The following is an 18,934-nucleotide window of genomic DNA, read 5'->3' as shown; positions in this document are numbered from 1 at the left end:
CTGCAAGCCCAGCAAGAAATCTTTCTCGTTTTAAGAAATAGGCTGATGGAGGTAATGCCCTTTAGCAAGCAACCTAAATGAAGTGCTAATCAGAGGGATGTTTGGGGGAAGTGAACGTGCACTGAGTGTAGAAATTATCAAAGCAAGATGAGTAGCCAGTTGTCTCTGACTTCAGCCTGAAAAGATATTGAGGTTACCAACAGAGCCACACATTGTTGTACTTAGAGCACGTGGCGAGCTTTAGTCTTGACAGCATACTAATAACATACAACATACCATTTTAAAGACAGGGCTTTGATATCCTTGACCAGCAAAGAGTAAGAAAAAGAACAACCCCGAACTAAAAGCAAAGATTTATTCTCTGCATTTGTAAAACTTGCAAAAATCATAAGCCCTGAGGCATCTTTTTTCTTTTTTTTAATCAGTGCATTTCAAATCATCTAATAGCATGAAAAAGTTAAGACTGTGAGGTAAGAGTTACTAATCAGAACGGCAAAAAGGAAAAAGTAAAAGCATGCACTGAAATAAAGCCCAGCAAGGAGCCAAAAGCTCCCCACCACCTTACATCTATTACTTCATTTCCCTCCAAGGACAATATTCTATTCTGTTTCACCTCCACATATTTCAACATAAAAACATATGTTTTTGTTTGCATGGGAAGAAAATTAAATCCATTCTAAGCACAGCACAGGCAAGAGTCCCAATGCACGCTAACAAATTCTGCAATGCTCATGATGCTCCTCTGACTCAGTCTACTGTGGAGAACACACTTATCTGCCCCTGCCAACTCCATCTACCGCAGATGTGAGGATCAGAAGTGCTCAGTGTGCTGAATGCCAGAATTGCAAATGCCATTCCTGCATGCTGATGGCTGGCCCTGACTTCCAGTTGGGAATGCCTAGGCAGTGATGTGCTGCAGAAAAACATAAAACCATTCCTGCCATTTCTGTGCTGGCTTTGAGGATGTGTTAGGTGTTTTCCGCTGCTAAGTAAAGTGTTGAGAGAGGTTAAATAAACCAATGCTAGCAAAGCTGTTGTAGAATGACAGCTGGGGCTAGAAGTGTAGCAATAGAGCTAGAGTGCTGGTGGGTGTCTCATTTAGGCAAAAAATCCTAAGAATAGGCAGCATGCTGAGCAATGTGGAAAAAAGTTAAAGCACACACAAAAAAGACAGATCCAGGCCTGTTTATTTCCCTGTTCACCTCATATCAAAACACATACAATTAAAAATACTAAGAATTTAACTCTTCCCTTTCCAAAGCAAGAATGTTGAGACATGGTATCACCAACAGCATATCCTTGTAGGGGAAAAAAAAAAACAAGGCTTAAAAATGGACCATGAAACTCAATTTTTCGTAAGAAATGTAAACAGTTTCCAGTGGCATATGCCTTCGTTGAATTAATTCAGTTTGCCTTTTACTGGCTTGGAATACATCCCGGTAGGATGGAATAAAAATTATTACAGTGTATTTGTTTCAGGAGGTCCCACGCGACACAAGCCTCAGCACTGCTAGATTAACTTCTACATCTGCAAAAATCTATAACTCGCACTTTTCTGCGAAGCACTCATTCAGCAATGCCATCCAGGTCCTGGAGTGGATGAGGCCATGGAATGGACATTATTATAGAGTAGTGGGCAGTGAAACTCGTGTACAAGGGTCAAGGCATTCTACAGTCTATGAAACGTACTGTTTTTTCTGTGTATTCCTGGTAGTTGGTTACTGAGAATGGGGAGGTTTATATCCCTGAAGTTGCACTGCCTGCTATAGTAAGCAACTGTAGGTGCAATATATAAGGTATCTACCTTTTTATTTTGAAACTTCCCATTATCGTTCCTTGACGTTACACAAACCACAGTACAAAGTTCTGTTTGTTGTACTGTTACAGATCCCTAACTATGAAGTACACATTCTGCATGCCCAAAGAAAACCCCCACTGCAGTGCTGCCTCAGATCATCTTGTCACCTGAAAGAAAGGCAGCTACCAGCAAACAAAATTACTGACTTGTACAAAGCTATTAGTTATTCAAACATGGAGCTGCAAAAACATGTGCTTTTTAAAAAGATTACTTCCACACGAGCTTGTATTATTGCACAGCTATTTTCTTCCTATTTCTTTGAAGGCATTTCTGCAGTATTCATACTTACAGGTTGGACACAACATGGCATGGCTTTTCACTGTTTTGTAAACAGATGCCAATCATGTTTAACCCTGATGTTGGATAACTGAGATTCATACTGCTTGCCTACTCAAATTGCTTTCAGTAATCCAATTCTTTTATATGCAAGCCATTTTACTGCTTGCTCATATAAACTGCCATGCGAAATGGCTCATATGCCACAGGAAAATACAGTTTAATAATCCTTGCCATGTACGGAGAAAGAAAGAATTACACAGATGTTTAATTATCTTAATGAGGTTACCCCCAAAAGGCTTTTGTAACCTCAGGCCTGGCAAAGACTGCTTAATAAACTAAAATTCACTATGCTAAAACTACATGCCTGGCTTCAAGTTTAATCTGTACATTGTGATCTCTCTACATGGCCCTCCCAGGGGAAGAACTCAGCATAAATGAGTGGGCGCTGAAGGATGGGAGGACCCAGGTGAAGTTTCCATCAAGAGCCAAACCCAGGCCTCTGTTCTTAGTCCCAGTTCATGACTCAGGTTAAAAGCCCCAACCAGGCTTGCACTGCCTTGCTCACAACATCTCCTTTCTTCATCTCCTATTGAAAGCAGAGGGTCTGCTCAACTTTTCGGCACAACAAACCAAAATTCTAATGGGCTGTATCTGCTGTAGCCTGATTAAACTGAATCATCCTACTTCCCTGCTTCTTTCTTTTTTTTCTTTACTTTCTCTCTTTTTTTTTTTTTTTTTTGAGCATCATTCTAATTGCTGCTTTTCTAATTTTCAGGTTTCAGAGTCACAGACAATGCTGAGCAGCTGTGTGTGTAACAGTTGCAGATCAAAGGTACAATTAGCCTAATGTGGGCAACAAAACAGAGAAAGGGATGATCAGTAAAATGAAAGAGGAGAATGCAAGCAAGCGCTCAGTGACAGAAGAAAATCATTAATGTTGGCCAATACCACCAGACAAGAAGAGGCTGATGCCATTTGGAAAATAATGACATGGCCTCAGGAGAGGTGTGTGTATGTGTGTGTGAAATAAACACTAAAGGAAAATGAGCCTTGATGTACTAATTGGCCTCGCACTTTCCCCGTAATTTCTCGTGCTCCCCGTTCCCTTCTAATCATCCACACTCATGAGTACTTCCCCATTCAGTTATCTCCTCACAACTGCTAATTTGTTGCTATAGAATTAATTTTACAAGTGTACATTGTTATGAAACAATTTTCTGCTCTTTAAAATGATTAAACTTTCTACTCACAAAGACATTTTGGAAACTCTGACAGCTTTCTTAAAAGTGTTTTCCTGGAGAAAAAAATGCATTCAAAAAAGTTCCTGCTCTCTTATTCAGACACATCTACCAAAATATTTGGGCAAATTCTGGTCAGGCAAGCCTCAGCTCTTCCCAGTCACAGCCTGGGGACAAGATGCAAGATGCAAGCCTTGCCTGGATGGACTTTGAAGGACAACATCCTCACAACTACAGAGATTCAGACTGAATGCCTCTGTCCCAAAGGCACTAAGAAGCATCTCAAAATCTTAGCAGAACTGAAGAATGTTTGTCTTACAATGTCTAGGCAAGGAGTTGCCACAGTTGTGAACAGCCTAGCTTTTCCCACCTAGAAGTCAAGGACAAGGAATGAACAAGGGAAAACGGCACACTCAGACCCTTCTTCTCTGAACAGCTACTCCTGCCTTCAGCTGCCAAACGTCTTCCCCAGCATGCTGAGGGACCTCGAAGAAGCTCGTCTGGGAAGCTGAAAATCACAGAATCGTTTGAGTTGGAAGTGACCCTTAAAGGCTATCTAGTCCATCTCCCCTGCAATGAACGGGGACATAAAACATGGCACAGTTCCTTCCCTTCTCACTGGGTACATCACCAGAGGTTTAACTAAGATTTAACTAAGGTCACCTGGGGTAAAACAGATGACTCTTTCACTTATCTTATTCCCCAGCTAATATGTGCTGGTTACTTCAGACTTTGTTTCCTATACAGGGAAACCAGATTATTAATAGACAGTGATCTTCAGAAGTTATCCTTCCCCCATATAAGCACAGAAAAACCTCATTTGCGGAGTCTTTTCAAGACCAATCATCTTTGCATGCAGTCTTCAGGTAGGGTCACTTCAAGCTTCCAAGCCTGCAAGTACGCAGAGCTCTTAAAAGAGCCTGTCTGGTAGGAGGCAAAGCTGCATTGAACTACTTTCAGTGATAGTTCTCTGCATGCTAAAAAGAGACAGAAATCACTACAGACTGAGGGGATACAACCAGCAAGTACTTCTTAGCAATATGAATGATATTTCTCTCTTCATTGATTTTTATCTTCTTCATGGAATAAAACCCTATCTAATAAGAATCATTTTGTCATGATCTAGCTAGTAAGACCAGCTATTCATCCTTCTTTCAATTTGTATTAGGCTGAGAACAAGCCACAAGGCCTTCTGCCAGCACTTACATAAGGGGTGTCATAGTTGGGCCATCTAAGAAACTGGTGCAAGAAAGGCAAGAAGAACTAAAGATAGCTATTCCAGAAGCAGGTTTACTGATGCAGATCAAACTGTTGGGTAACAATGCTGAATGCTTACACACAGCACTGCAAAGAACATTCCCTCCCTCTCACTAAAATGGTGTTAAGGGCAAATGGCATGCTGAAAGCTGCCTGGCAGGCATCTCGCATCATATTCAGTGGGAGCAGTGGACTTTGAAGATGATTTTCAGGTGAGGAGTAAGAAAAATGGCAGTATATTTATTAAAAGTAAAATAAAATTTAAAAAACAGCAAAATATGATGTACGTTTCTTGGTTTCCTCATTAATCTGTTCTCTTACAGAACAGTTATGATTCACAGCATTACAGTCAGGTCAGCATTTCTGTAACAAATGTTATTAAAGATAGGATTTAGCTTTGTTTTCTAAATTGGTTCTCAGCTATAACCGAGTGCACAACGTCTGCATTTTTGTGTTTCTAAACGTAGGGAAAAATAAATATTTAAGGTTTTTTCACAGTAATCTAAATCCAGACCTGCTTCGATGGAAAACGAAATTACAAAACAGTCTATAGATTAGCAAAATAAACAATAACGATCATATAACAAATAATAAAAACATGCGATGTCTTATAAATGCTGTGGTAATACACATAATCACTCAGACAAACTTCTTCTTGTATCCAAATCCTAGACCATACTCTGCCAACAAATCTGTATGAATGCACTCCATTTGCTCCTTGCAGTTAAAATATCTGTTTTTCTCACCAACACCTTGAGATCCCCAAGAAAGACCATGTCTATACCCAATGGACCTTCTGCACAGTTAGCTGGGAGCACCAGGAGATGCCTGTTTATGTAAGTAGCTCCCGACCATACAGGATTTGGTGTTCTGATTTGGTGTTCACTCTGGCTGAGATCATTTCATACATAAAAGAAGGCAACCCCAGCACAGAAGGTGCCTTGTCTTGCAAAATCAGAGCATGTAGGTTTTGAGGTGAGGAATAAACCACCAATGATCCCATATTTGGGAGAATATCTCAAAGCCCTATCAGGGAGAATCCTGCAGATAAACAAAATTAGCTTAGAGCATACAGAGAAAGCCTCCCTTGAAACACCAGCTTGGCACAGCAACCACTCTTACAAATTAATTTCACAGCTATAGTTCACTGCATTTCTCTTTTTAAAAATCAAAACAAAGCTCTTCACGTAGCCTTTTCCCAAAACACTTTCTCCAAATTTTCTCTTCTATTAAGGAATATGAGTAGCAGAAATCTGCTGTAAGAAAATAAAATTATCATCCTTCTCTCTCTCCTCCTCCCAGTAACAATTTGTTGGTTGGGTCCTGTGATGAACTATCTAATGGGGAAGCCAGGCACCAAAAAAAATTGTGCCTTTTGGAAATCAGTAAGGAATGTGGTTTGTGTAACTTCCCAACAATCTTATGCTTGTAAAAAGAGTTTCCCCGGATGTCACTCACCTGGATTAATGGTGATGAATTTGTTATCTGAGGGATGTTCCTCTGGAAACCTGTCGTCCTTTGGGAGAGGTTTTCTTGTTGTCTCTGGTCTTCTTGGGATCTTTCCCAGATAAAGTTCATCGGTGAACGCTGGCGGCACTTGGGTGGAAGGGAGAGGCTGGGGCTGAGTGTCTACTTCAGTAAAACTCTCCTCCTCAGGATGTCCAGCCTTGGGAGCAACATTTTGGTTCGGCTCTTCGTCTGATATGGTTTTATTTCCTTCCTCCTCAGCAGTCCAGTTGGGTGAAGCCGTGGCCACGCTGGGCTCTGTGCTATTGCGTGCCTCCGCCGCAGCTGTTGCCCTGCTTTTCTCCTTCTTTTCAGTCTCCTTTTCATCTTCTTCCTCACGCTCTCTTTCTCCATCCTCACTTTCACTCTTTTCATCCTTCTCCCCTTCCTCGGCTCCCTCGCCATCCTTTGTCAGTGCCGAGTCCCGCTCTGGCCCTGGGGAGGCAGCAGCAGGCTCAGTGGTGGCCACCACGGGCCGCCCAGCCTGCTTGCTGGGGGCGGCTGCCGTGGGCAGCCGGGTGGGCCACACGCTGCTGGGGAAGGAGGAGATGCCGCTGCCGCTGAAGCCCAGCCCCGCCAGCAAGGTGCTGGTCACCACTGAGGCCACGGTGGCCTGGCTGCCACTGGAGGAAGGCCCCATCCCTGTGGCCATGGACACAAAGGAGAAGGGGAGCCCCGAGGAGGTCCAAGTGGAGGAGCCGGAACTGATGGGAGCCATGTCAGCTGAGGAGGCAGGAGAGGCTGTGGGCTTGAGGAGATCACCAGGAGCAAAGGGGAAGAAAACAAGAGCAGAGAGCATCAGTAGGGGTCCTAACACACTATCTGTGGTCATTTTCCCTTTGTTTTTCTCTCCCTTTCCGCACAAACACCATTCTGCTATTCTCTTATTTTGAGAGACCTGAACTACCCAGATGCAAGGCTGAACCAGGAACAGCAGAAGCAACAGAGCCACAAATGACTATGAGAGGAAACCTGTGTTTGCTATTTCTGAACAATTGCTACCATAAAAAGCCTCTTTATTCCTTATTTGATGGTGGAACACTCTCCATCCACATCACCAGTGACTTGTGAGTAGTGTTTCCTCTCAGGGGTAAGAGAAGATTTAATGAAGCTTAATGAGTTTAGCTTCATTACTCACAGTGCTTTAATCCTCAGAATACAGAAGCTTAAAAATACAGTGTTACATAAGGGTTGTCCTGAAATAACAGCTGTATTGCGTACATGTGCATCCATGGCTGGTGGGGTTGCTCTGATAGGAAACTGGCTCTTCCCACATGCACTGTAAGGGCCTTAAGTAGTACTGTTTTAATTTCCTAAAGTACCCGTGAGCATCATTCTGCTAAGGACTGCAGCAAACATGAGATACTGCTCTCTTTAGAAAAGAGCTGCAACAATACTAGCTGGGCACTCCTGAAGGACTTGCAAAGCATCAGGGTCTTTTTGGCAAATCATCTCTACCAGCATCATCTGACTGAAAGACCCACATGTGTACTTGGTTTTCTCCATCCATGGGATTCTGCCTGCCCATACAAGTTCCAGCCACTGCCAGGTAGCCTGGAGAGCTGAGGGGAAGCAGAGAATAAACCATGAACTTAGACATCTCTGCAGACTGCCAATGTTACCCCCATAAAGTCAACTTGGTGCAATGTGCACTCACTCTCTGCGCACAAACATGTATGTTCCACCCGAAATGGAGAACTTTGGTATATGTAAGAGATAGACAAACAATTCTAAATTACATGTAGAAAAAGACAGTGAGGCTAAGTGCATTTGTCAAAGGACAGGAAGCAATTATGTGTGAGAGCCGAGATCAACACTGTCCACCTCACCTCAACATGTTCTCTTTCTGACTTACTACAATCTGCTTCTTGGTACTAGATTCGCCAGCAAGATGAGCTTTAGGTGGAAAGGTGCCTACCATACAAGGACAAACAGGGGTTAAATAGGTCCTACTGAATCTCAAACAAGGCCATAAGATGTCTGTATTTCTGAAGCTGAAATCTGTAACTTGACAGTATTTCTGCATCTCTGCAATTCCCAGTTTCAATCAGGCCATGCAGTTGAAATGCTGCAGCAAAACAAGAAAGGCTCTCACATGTTATTTTTAACCAGCTGCAATCATAGAGTACCTGAGATCTCAAAAGCAAACCTGTGCTTTATAGATTTCAAGTCTAAACTTTAAATAAGCATCTAAACTTTTGGGTGCTTATCAGTGTGAATCCCTAAGGCACTGTGAGGTTTGCTCATTGCTGGCATGTGCAGTCTCAAAGCTGGACTGGGTATTACAACTTGGCAGCAGATTTTACATATCTAGAACACCTCTATACATCATTAAACCAACATTAATCACTCAAATTCAAGCTCTGTATGTCTTACTTGCTTACTAGGGAGTATATCAGACTGGAGCAGAATAAAACCAGAAGCAGCATCCTTGCAGAAAATTCAATAGTTTGAGATCAGTTCATAAATCTGACTGACCGGTTTGGTGCACTGAGTATTGACAGTTTTTTCAGTTATTGATAGTTTTGAGCTAAGATGCTGTGCATGCAGCATGATTCTTGTTGCATATACTTTTGGCTAAGCAATTAATAAGAACAGTTAAAATAGTTTCGACAGTCATTAAGATCACATATCCCCTCTAAATGCATTCAAAATATATTTGGGAAGATTTTTTTCTAACTCGCGAGTCCCCAGCGGTCAAAGCCTCTCAGAGCGTGAAGTGAAAAAGCCAAAATCCCTTCCACGTGTCAGGTGGGTTCCTTTGCGGTTCGGTTTGAGCAACCACCTCCCCAGGACAGCGCGGGCTGCAGCACATTCACAACATCGTGCTGCCACCTGGTGGGAGCGCTGCCCCGACTCCCCAGCGCCCATCAGCTCACTGCAGTGATTTATGACCCCAACTTACCACTCCTGTTTTCACAATTCTGGTCCCCTCGAAAATTCGAGTAGTGTTAGCTGAGAAACAAAGAACAAGAGCATTTCAGCGGACTGGGAAGGGAGTCAGGAACTGACAGCCATATCACTATACAATTCTTGCTAAACAGTTGCTGAATTGCTACTATTAAGCCTGTCAACGGGGAAAGGAAATTGAGGCCTATGGATGAATCGGTAACCAAGGGCTTGGCAGGAAAATGTCAGAGAAGACCTGTTGCATGCAATGAAGTCCAAAATATATATGCTTTCTCAGTCTGGAGTTAAGGCAATTTTGATATTATTCACCTAACTCTGTACTTGTGCCTAAAGAGAGATGTGTTATTCTTTAAGCACTCAGGCCTGGCCTTTTTTTTCTGCCTTATATATTAGCCTTATATATTGCTATTTACCTAAAGTAAAACTATAATCACATTCTGAACAATGTTTTGAAAGCTTGAACACAGCTGAAGATTTGAAATAAAATTTCTTTTAGGGGAGACTTGGAAGGAAACACAACATCCGCTCTCACTGTAATGTGTGTATCACTTCCAACACTTTGAACTAGAGTTCCCGGAGTATCTGGCAAAACTGCCAGTAACTATTTACTCCTTTAACTGTAATGTAATAGGTATCATGGTCATACCTCAAAGAATCTTTCAATTCTACCATCTGCCAAAAAAGGTCATAAGCAGTAACACACAAGTTTCTGACTTCTGCCTGGCACCTGAAGTGAGCTTCATAACACTATGCTGAGACAAGATACTAAGAAATGGTGAGATTTTGATTGGACAGGACGTTCCCTGTCTGATTCCTGCTCTCCCTGCGATGTCGTTAACACCACAGCACACACTGCAGACATCCAGGCAGAACTAAGCTGTGTCCATGTTGTGCGTACAGTAAAACATCTCTACGTGTGATTCTCAACATGAGACTGGTCTACTTCTCCCTTTACATAAAGTAAGTACATCTGCACATTCTGCTATAGCTGATGTGTAAGAGTCTGCAATGGATTTGTTCTAGAAAACTAACACCAAGAAAAGTTTTGCACTAGGCAAATTCCCATCGCTGGAAATAAGGCACTGACAGTCACTGGTCACAATATAAAATGAGCATTATCTGCATGCATTCAAACATCATCTGAAATCATTCCACACCATACAGCATTCTGTAAAGAAAATGTTAAACACGCAAAGAGTCACTTAATGTAAGAACATGTATGTACGTTTGGGTTTTTTTACCTTGAAAGAGCATAGTCTGGCTAAAGTCACTACGCATTTCATTTCGGCAAACTGCTTGAACTCTGAACAGATAAAGGATGTCAGGTGAGACATGGCTAATGATGGCCTTCTGTTTAAAAAAAATAGATATTATTCAGTTTTTTACCCCCACAGTACTGTCCATCAGTTTGAAATATATAAAGCATTGTGCTAACATTGTCTTACATGGCACAAATGTCCTCACTGATATCTGAATGGAAATTTTCACTGGTTCCCCAGGGAAGGGCAAGACCAAGGCCAAAGGACGTCCCTGAGATACAAATGATTCACTCAAACCTTGCAGAATTCACTGTTTCTCAAGGAAGAGAAAGGAGGTGAACATGCCCCATGACAGTCTTCCACTCTGAGGGTCTCTGCTCTCAGAAACACCTACACTCCAAATTATTTGACCTTAAGTGAATTCAAATGAGATTTTTGTTGGCAGAGATGCAAGTCCCAAACCTGTTTTAAGCCCAGAGAAGGACAACATGTTCAAACTGACTATTCTGCAACCAACAGGTTGTGGCAGCAACTTGATGCTGGCGGCCTGCAGTAGCTCAGCACACTGGCTGGGACGTTGCTATCCACTCTTACACACTAGATGCTGCCTTGCTGCCTTCCAGCTACTCCTGTGCTGCCTTAAACTGCAATCACATCAGTTCAGTTTTCAAGCACAAAGCACCAGTGGCTGTGGAGGTCACTTGAAATACCAGTGATCTCTTCAGCAAAACACTGTCTAGCTTTGTTTCAAGATGGGACATCCCAGCTGTCTCTGCCAGAGCACTAAAGGCAAATTGCACTTTCCTCCGAAAAAGAGTTTCTTTCTTCTCTTGCCCCTAAAATAGACTAAGCTGTCGTTGCTTTCTTAACCTCCAAGCTCTGCTGCACAGCACAGGGTCTCACAGCAATTTATTTCCAAGCTATCACTCCATCACATCCCTTGCACTTTTAATTATTTCTTTTACATCAAACAGGATGCTGTCTCCATGCCCACCTCATTTTTGCTGATTAAGGCTCTCCTCCCTATACCTGATTAAAATGAAATCTCCCTTAAGAGTGCAAAGTTATGACAAGAGAGAGGTTACAATACATCATAACCTTGGATGCCTTTCAATACATTCCTGTCTGGTTTTGTGAGGCACATCATTCCCTAATGTGACCCAGATAACAATGTCTAGTGGGGAAATTGAAAATATTAATGGAAAATGAAGTAAAAGAATCTTCATCTAAGGGAATAAGAGAAGTATTATTGTATAACTGATTGAATGGGCCCAGAGGACTGTGTATTTGAAAAAAAAAATACGATAACAGTCATTAGGAATAACACTCTATGCTCCTGCATTTTTCATGTGCATATACAATTACTGATTTCATTATTCTAGAGGCTTTCTTTGATTAACAATAAACGGAGGCCTTTCAAACCTGAATATGTCACTTTGATTTTATATGCAGAGAACGTTAAAGACTGGTACAATACTTGCTTCCACTTAGACAAGAATGACAAGCAGATCAAATCCTAAATGGAGGAGATAGATCAGTGTTTGCATCTGTGCTGGAGCTGTCTTGCTCTTCCCACTTTTTCTCTTACAAGAGGAGTGAGGCAGTGCACGCACAGAGCAACTCTGCAATAATACTCCTGCCCTGACTGCTGCTGGCAGCACTCACAGATCAGAAACCGATCCAAAGACTGCAAAGGGCTATGCACAGGGAAGAGCCTGAACCCAGCAGCAGATTCTGGGGGATCGGGGATTTTAATGTGAAAAGCTGTGAGCTGAACAGAAGCTAAAAGGTACTCAGAGTCTGACTATTTCCTGAGACAGCTGCTTCTTGGCAACAGCACATGAAAACGTGTCTGCAGATTTAGTCCTTTATGCACTCACATAAGCTATAAATTCAGACACCAGTGTTTTGGGTAAGTCTGTTAGGCAACGTTCAACTAATGCCTAACAATCTAATAGCAATACATGGCAAGTCAAATCCTAGTCTGTCTGTAATGTAACAGCTGCTTCCCTCCTCTGCTTCCTTCTGCTGAGAAGACAGTGTAAGGACAGTTTGATACGTGTGCCTGGGGCTGATGCTGTGGTTTTACCAGGTCCTTGTCACTGTCCTTGGTGAAAGTCTTCTCCTTTTCATCTTCATTTTTAGTCCAACTGTAGGAGATCATGTAGTTCATGATTGGAGGGTGGTAGATGGTTTCTGGTTGGTTCCAGGTTACAAGCAACGCTGTCCTGTTCACAGGCTGCACTTTCATGTTGACTGGGGGAGTGCTGCAAGCTGAAAAAGGAAAAGAAAAATATGAAACTCTTGTAAATAACTGAGAGAAAACAAACAGGGAGAACTGTGCCTCACTCTAAGACCCAAGCTTTTTCTTTAATGCCCTTGCCTGCAGTAATAGCTTACACTGCAATCCACTGAGACCAATGGGATTTAATACCACCTGCAGCTGCTTTCTGCTCTCCAGAGTAAAGGGAGAGAGTGAATCCATTCTCTGCAAGCTGACTGCTCAGTGCTTTGCCTTAATTTTAGTGCAAGCATTTGCACGTATATTTCAACCTGGTCACTAAAAAGTTTTCTATTTCCACATTCACAATTACAGTAGAGCCCCATCTTTCCTGGCCCCCAGTCTCCCACCATATGAAGCGAGAAAACTACCTGGTGTGCTCTGCAGGCTCTGGCAGTAGTTGTATCCTCTAACAATGTGACACTGTTATGTCAGTAATCATTCTCCTCCTAACCCAGTACATCTTTTGTACATGAGAATTTAGTTCTTGCTCTTTTTTCCTACATGTTTTCCTTCATAGTCTCTGAACTGTTTGTCATTAAAATATCATCAGCACAGGAAAGAGCAGCACCTGATAGCCCTCAGCCATCTCCTTCTGCTAGCAGACAGGGAAACCCTCCAGCCAGCCTCCAAAAGCTGCGGCTTCCTCACCATACCCAGAGTGCAGAGGCAGAAGTCATTTCTGGCCCCAGCCATGGTTGGTGCATGGTTGGACACAGAGCACAGCCCACTCGCAGCTGCTGCAGAACATACCTTTCAAGCAACTGAAATATGAAGGTCGAGGTACTAATGAAAAACACTAGATGGCACTCATATGCTATCTATAAAGTTTATCATTCACTTTCCAACTATGGAGTTCAGATATTTTCCAAGCTTTAAAATATTGTGTTTAAAATACACAGTTCGGGACAGATTCTCATGTTCACTTTCCAAACTCTGAAGCAAGAAAAATCACTTGAAATGATGCCTAAATACATGCGCTGTGGCAAAGGAGATGGTAAATTTTGGCAGGGAAAGTCAAAGTGTCACCAGCCCATCACATTGACACTGTTTCAGTTATTTTTCCTAATATGACTTCCATTTAAACCCAGCCCATTCAGCTTGTATGCATGCTGCAGGTAGATGACTGCGTATATATGTGGACGTTAGTTCACTTCTATGGAGTCTTGGCTGTACTGAAAAGTCTGCTCCTAGGCCTGGAGTTCCAGGTCGGTCTTATAGCTCTGCTGTAGCACTGCTGAAATAAGTTACAGTTCCTAAATAAAAAAGATAGAACGCTGTACACACCAATATTACCAGTGCAACAGGAAAACACCCAAGAGCTTCATTTTGCTGGCAATGCAGCTGAGTGCTGAAGGGGGGGCTGGACCCGGCTCTGAGGGCACAGCTGAGAGCAGACACCATTGCTGAGATTTACAGAGCTTCGTGGTTCTTGGTATGCCTCTCCATGCTCACCTCCTTCTGCTGAGATTGTCAGATCAATTCTCCTTTACATCACTGTTTACTGATAACGGCACTAATAAATCATAACTGCCCCCTCTGAAGCCTTCTGTCATCACAGAATCACTCCTCAAAATGCCATGCTGGCCTTCGCCATTCCTCCTAAATAAATCCAATTGGAGGTGGTACCCAGGGTGAAGGAATACCCAGACCTGAAAGTCCGTCTAGTCCTCCTTCTCCATGAGGAGATTCAGAGATTTATACAGTTAAAGTAATCATGCATCAAATTCTTGCAGAAATAATTCAACCAGATAACCTTCATGAGAGACAGACAGATTACCTTAATTGCAATGCCCCTCTCAACCATCCCGTGCTTTTGTAGATGACGACCCTAAGCCACCCAACGGAGAGCGGACTGCCATGTCCTCTGCTCCACACCACTCTCTGCAGCCAGCATCCACATAACTCAGAACAGCTCATGACTACCAGAGGAGGGGAACAGGTATGTCCCAAGCGTAAATGGAGACATACAGGCTCAACATTAAGACATCCTCTGCGACCGTGCATCGTGATCCAAGGATATGGGCACTTTAAGCAGCTCAATGACCGCAAGACTTCACCGAGACATTGCATGACTGGGGTGAGTTGCCTTCATGGCCAGCCAAAAGGAGATGGAATTTACTCTGCTGCTATTTCACAGTAAATAATGTTACAAACTTTTTATGACTTAGTATGACTTTGCTTTGCAATTCCTCAGAGGCACTCAGAAGAACCTGATGTAATTAAGTAATAACCAGCATTTTTTGTTCGCTCACTTTTTCTTTCTTTTTACAGCTTATGAATGGGCAAAAAAAAATAATCCTTTTTATAAAATGAAACATATGGTTTTATTAATTTAACCAAACCTGCTCAGGATACAATGGAATAAAAAACATTTGATCCAATAATTCAATTTGATGATTTAATTAAAGAGATGTGTAATAACGTAGCAAATGTCTGAAAAGCAAGAAAAAATGTAATAATTTGACCATTTATAAAACAACTGGCATTTTCCACAGAGGTAATTTTCCTTTCAATATTCTGTGTGCATTGGATTTTCAGCAGAAGATTAAAAAAATTGCAGCTCTTCTCTTTCTTTTCTATTTTTTTTTTTTTTACACTAAAGAGCTTCTAATGATTCCACAAAATGTGTGCCTGAAGGACAAACAGAAGCAGACAGAGGTTGGGTCAGGAAAGAGATGCCTGAGTGCTCCTCAGGACTGAATCAGAATACACCAAAGAGTAACACGTGTGGGTTGGTCAATGTTTTCTTTTAACCAGGCAACATAAGCAAAGAATCCAATGAACTCATGATGTGCTTCAGGAAAAAAAAACCCAAAAAACAAAACGTAGCCCAAGAACCAACATCACTTCACGCTGAAATGGCAGATTTCAGCTATTTTTAAGAAAGCATTACTAATGTTCTGTTAAACTCGGATCCTAAGGGATAATAAAAATACTGAGGGAGATTTCAGGGTGTCTCTGTGGTATAACGGTACGGCACTGGTACGAGCTGCTCAGGAGGTGGTGGAGTCATCATCCCTGGGTATGTTCAAGAACTGTGGAGATGTGGCACTGAGGGACATGGCTGGTGGGCATGGTGGGGATGGGTGATGGTTGGACCGAATGATCTTAGTGGTCTTTTCCAATCTTAATGATTCTATGAACACAGAGTGGAGACACTTGAACTAGCACTGTGTAGGTTTAGGGTGATACCAAAGCCATGACGGAGGGCCAGCAGACTGCTGGAGACCCAGGAGGCAGAACAGCCTGGGGCCACAGGAACATCTCTGGGAGGCTCAGCAGGATGGGACGTTTGCTGCAGCAGGGGTACATCATGCAGCAATGCCCTGAGCGCTGCATGTCCTCTACAAATAAAACCCAAAAGCTCACTCAAGCTTAGAGAAAACCTGTTTACCACTTGCAGACAAATGCAGCATGCTAATACAGTCCTAAGCACTGGCCAGGCCAGTCATACAGCACAGAATTATTTTCTTCGTGTTAAAAACATTCCAGTGGGCTGGAACAAACAAAATTAATTTAACAACTCCACATTCGTTTCTTCCATAATTTGATTTGTGTGTTGTATTTGGCTACGTAACCTCCACGAGGCTTTCCTAACTGGAGCCTGATAAAGCTTAATCCAAAAGCTCCTGGCAGCTACATTTCACAGAGCTGAAAGACAAAAAGAAGGCTTATCATTTTGCAAAAATTAACCACTGATATTTAGATACACCCATGACTGCAGAAAGGGCATGTCAGCGAGATTATGACAGCTTTCCTTTTTTGTTTGTTTATTTTCAAAAGCAGCCTATATTTCTCTTTCACAGAGAGAAATGCAAAAGCAGCCAAGCTTTCTGGGTTTCATTATGCTTTTTGCATATGCTACCTGTGGTTATAAGAACTACTTAGGGAAAGCACAAGAGAGCACAGGAGCTATATATGGGGTTATTTCTTGTACATCTTCTCCCTGTAACACAGGTATCTTGCATGATGAATCCAGAGGTACTGAGCTCAGAGGGATTTATAAAATCCTCTAAAAATATTCTAAGTTAGCTTTTCTGTGCATAAAAATGTCACTACTTTAAACGCAGTTATTTCTAGCTGTGCTATGCCCTCTTTTGGAAAATCCCACTCTCTCCCTCCTGCCACACGTCTCAGCAACACAAACTTGCCATTCCTCTTCCTTACTATCGCGGGATGTGCATTGAATGATAGAATTCTGACATTTTTTGGAGCAGAAAAGCAGTGTCCCAGTGAAGTCCTGCATCCCTCGTTGTGAGATGGGCACGGACCTTGTGAAGCAATTCATACACATACATCTGCATATGGGGATGTGCCCATCGCATGCTACTGCCTGAGGACTGCTCAGAGGCAGCTAAAAGACAGCGACAAGGGTCTTGTCAAAGTCAACAGAGGGCAGAGGCAGGGCAAACAAGTGGGTAGCCAAGCTGATGAGGCAGTGAGGGTGCTTATTTCCCCTCAACCTTAGCACTGGGAAAGAGGTGGAAGAGCCAGGTCTGCAGGACAGATGGAGCCCTTGCTGCCACTGCTGCAGTGACACCTAACCCAGCCATGAGTTTCCCAGCTGATGTCAGAGGAGCCTGCAAACAGTGTAATCGATGCCTGCGCTATTGGCAAAACACTGTGCCGAGCTTGGCAGCCTGCAGACAAGACAAAAGCAATGCCACCACCAGCAAAGGGAAGAAAAATGGTTTCAACAATATATAGATGCACACATATATTCCTTCTCATTATCAGGCCCTCAAAACTATAAACACATTCACACTTGCTTTAATGCCATGCCAACATAATCATGGTACCAGTGGTGATACAGTGCCAGCTCCAGCTGCCTTGTGTTGGTGCTACTCGATGGAAATGCCTGAGAAGGGAATCTGACCCATGACAAACAACAGCATTCTTTTGGCTGTCTGATTTAATCTTGGAGTTCAGCAAGGGCTGCGCTCCCAGAGGATAACAAATCGACTACGAGGATCATATGCAGAGACAACACATGCTCTAATACATAGAAAAGTGCTATGAGGCATACTTACAACATTCTCGCCCTACTCCTTTTACTAAATGTGTGCAATTCTTTCCTTTGCTTTAGCATATGCTGTTAACTTCCTGCAGTACTTATAAATGACATTATTAATATATAAGGATAATTGCTTTAAAGAGAAACATGCATTTTTCCTTTACCTTTGCCTGCACTTCACCAGCAGGCATTTGCAGGCTCTGGAGCATGCTGTACACGCAAATATTTGTGTTGATCTACTTCAATCCACAGGCAGAATGTAGCTAGGAGACAGACTATTTATCTTCCCTGCTCTTACCTTTCACTATGCTTCAAACAAGGCTGTTTCTTAAGGTGTAAGGGACACTGACAGATCCTGCACTTGTTTTTTGAACCCCATGAAGTAACCTCCTGAGCTAAATGTGGGGCATTGCTGGCCCAGCGGCACTGGGCAGGCTGGCTTTGCCCCTCTTCTACCTGCCCATTTCCTGCAGTGAATGTACAACCAGCATTTGGAGCACGTTTGACTCATTACTGTACGGCTCCTTCTAGCATTTGAGTTTCCATGGCACCACAGCAACAGATCCTATTTTTCTGAAAGGCATGGATTATATGTTTTACTAGGTTGTGTTTGAGCCCAAATATTTCATATAGTTCACAAACATCGTTCTACAGCTGTGGTCTGACTCCTTGCATCCTCAGCAGGCACTGAGCAGCTTTGCTCCATGAGATGCCATGCTGGGCTAAGCTGATGTCTGCCAGAGATCGGCTCTGTAAGCTCTGAGTTTATATTACACACACGTACACGCACACAAAGGGTGCCCTGTGTTTAAAATGTACATCTACATCCTTATATAGTGTGTTTGACGTAACACGTGGAATCACTTTCAGTGGCATGTTCTGAATCCACATGGGGAACAAGAGGGATTTCTTGCAAGGAGGATGCATATCTGCTGCATTGGCCAAACTGCCCTTTCCAATGTCCTGGTGAGGGCTGCTTGGACCAGGAGGCATAGGAGGAATGAGCCAATGAGGCCAGGAGAGCATTCTGGTACCTGCCTCAAGGGTGCTCAAAATCAGTGTGGGAAAGTGGCTTCCCTTTTGTAGCTTTTGCAGGCTTTTTCCAGTGAGAAAGATGCTCCACAGGCATCCACAGGCACACTACAAGCCAATATAAAATGAAGGCTGAAATTAAAACCAGTCCTTCTATGGGCTATACAGCTGGACCAGTGGGTATGCAGTGCAGAAATGAATTCCCCACAGGTTTAAGTGGAACAAATCATCCAGTTCCCTTACAAGTACTTGGCTATTCTAAGTACAGTGGCAGCTATGAACCCAAACCTTTCACTC

General features: G+C 42.8%; 1 protein-coding gene across 3 annotated transcripts in view; it reads right to left on the bottom strand.

The window, feature by feature from the left end:
- The window catches only part of PTPRG (protein tyrosine phosphatase receptor type G), a 377,855-nt gene that overhangs the window by 64,705 nt on the left and 294,216 nt on the right, over positions 1-18,934 (bottom strand). For all 3 annotated transcript variants that reach the window (XM_048957891.1, XM_048957892.1, XM_048957893.1), the window contains 4 exons: positions 12,397-12,581; positions 10,290-10,398; positions 9,044-9,093; positions 6,091-6,886 (listed from right to left, as the gene is read on the bottom strand). In XM_048957891.1, the coding sequence (XP_048813848.1) occupies positions 6,091-6,886; positions 9,044-9,093; positions 10,290-10,398; positions 12,397-12,581 (1,140 nt within the window). The remainder of the gene's footprint in view (positions 1-6,090; positions 6,887-9,043; positions 9,094-10,289; positions 10,399-12,396; positions 12,582-18,934) is intronic.

Source organism: Lagopus muta, chromosome 11 (genome assembly GCF_023343835.1).
Source record: "Lagopus muta isolate bLagMut1 chromosome 11, bLagMut1 primary, whole genome shotgun sequence".
NCBI lineage: Eukaryota > Metazoa > Chordata > Aves > Galliformes > Phasianidae > Lagopus > Lagopus muta.
Note: the sequence above shows the minus strand (reverse complement) of the source record. Positions and strands in the feature narration are given on the sequence as shown.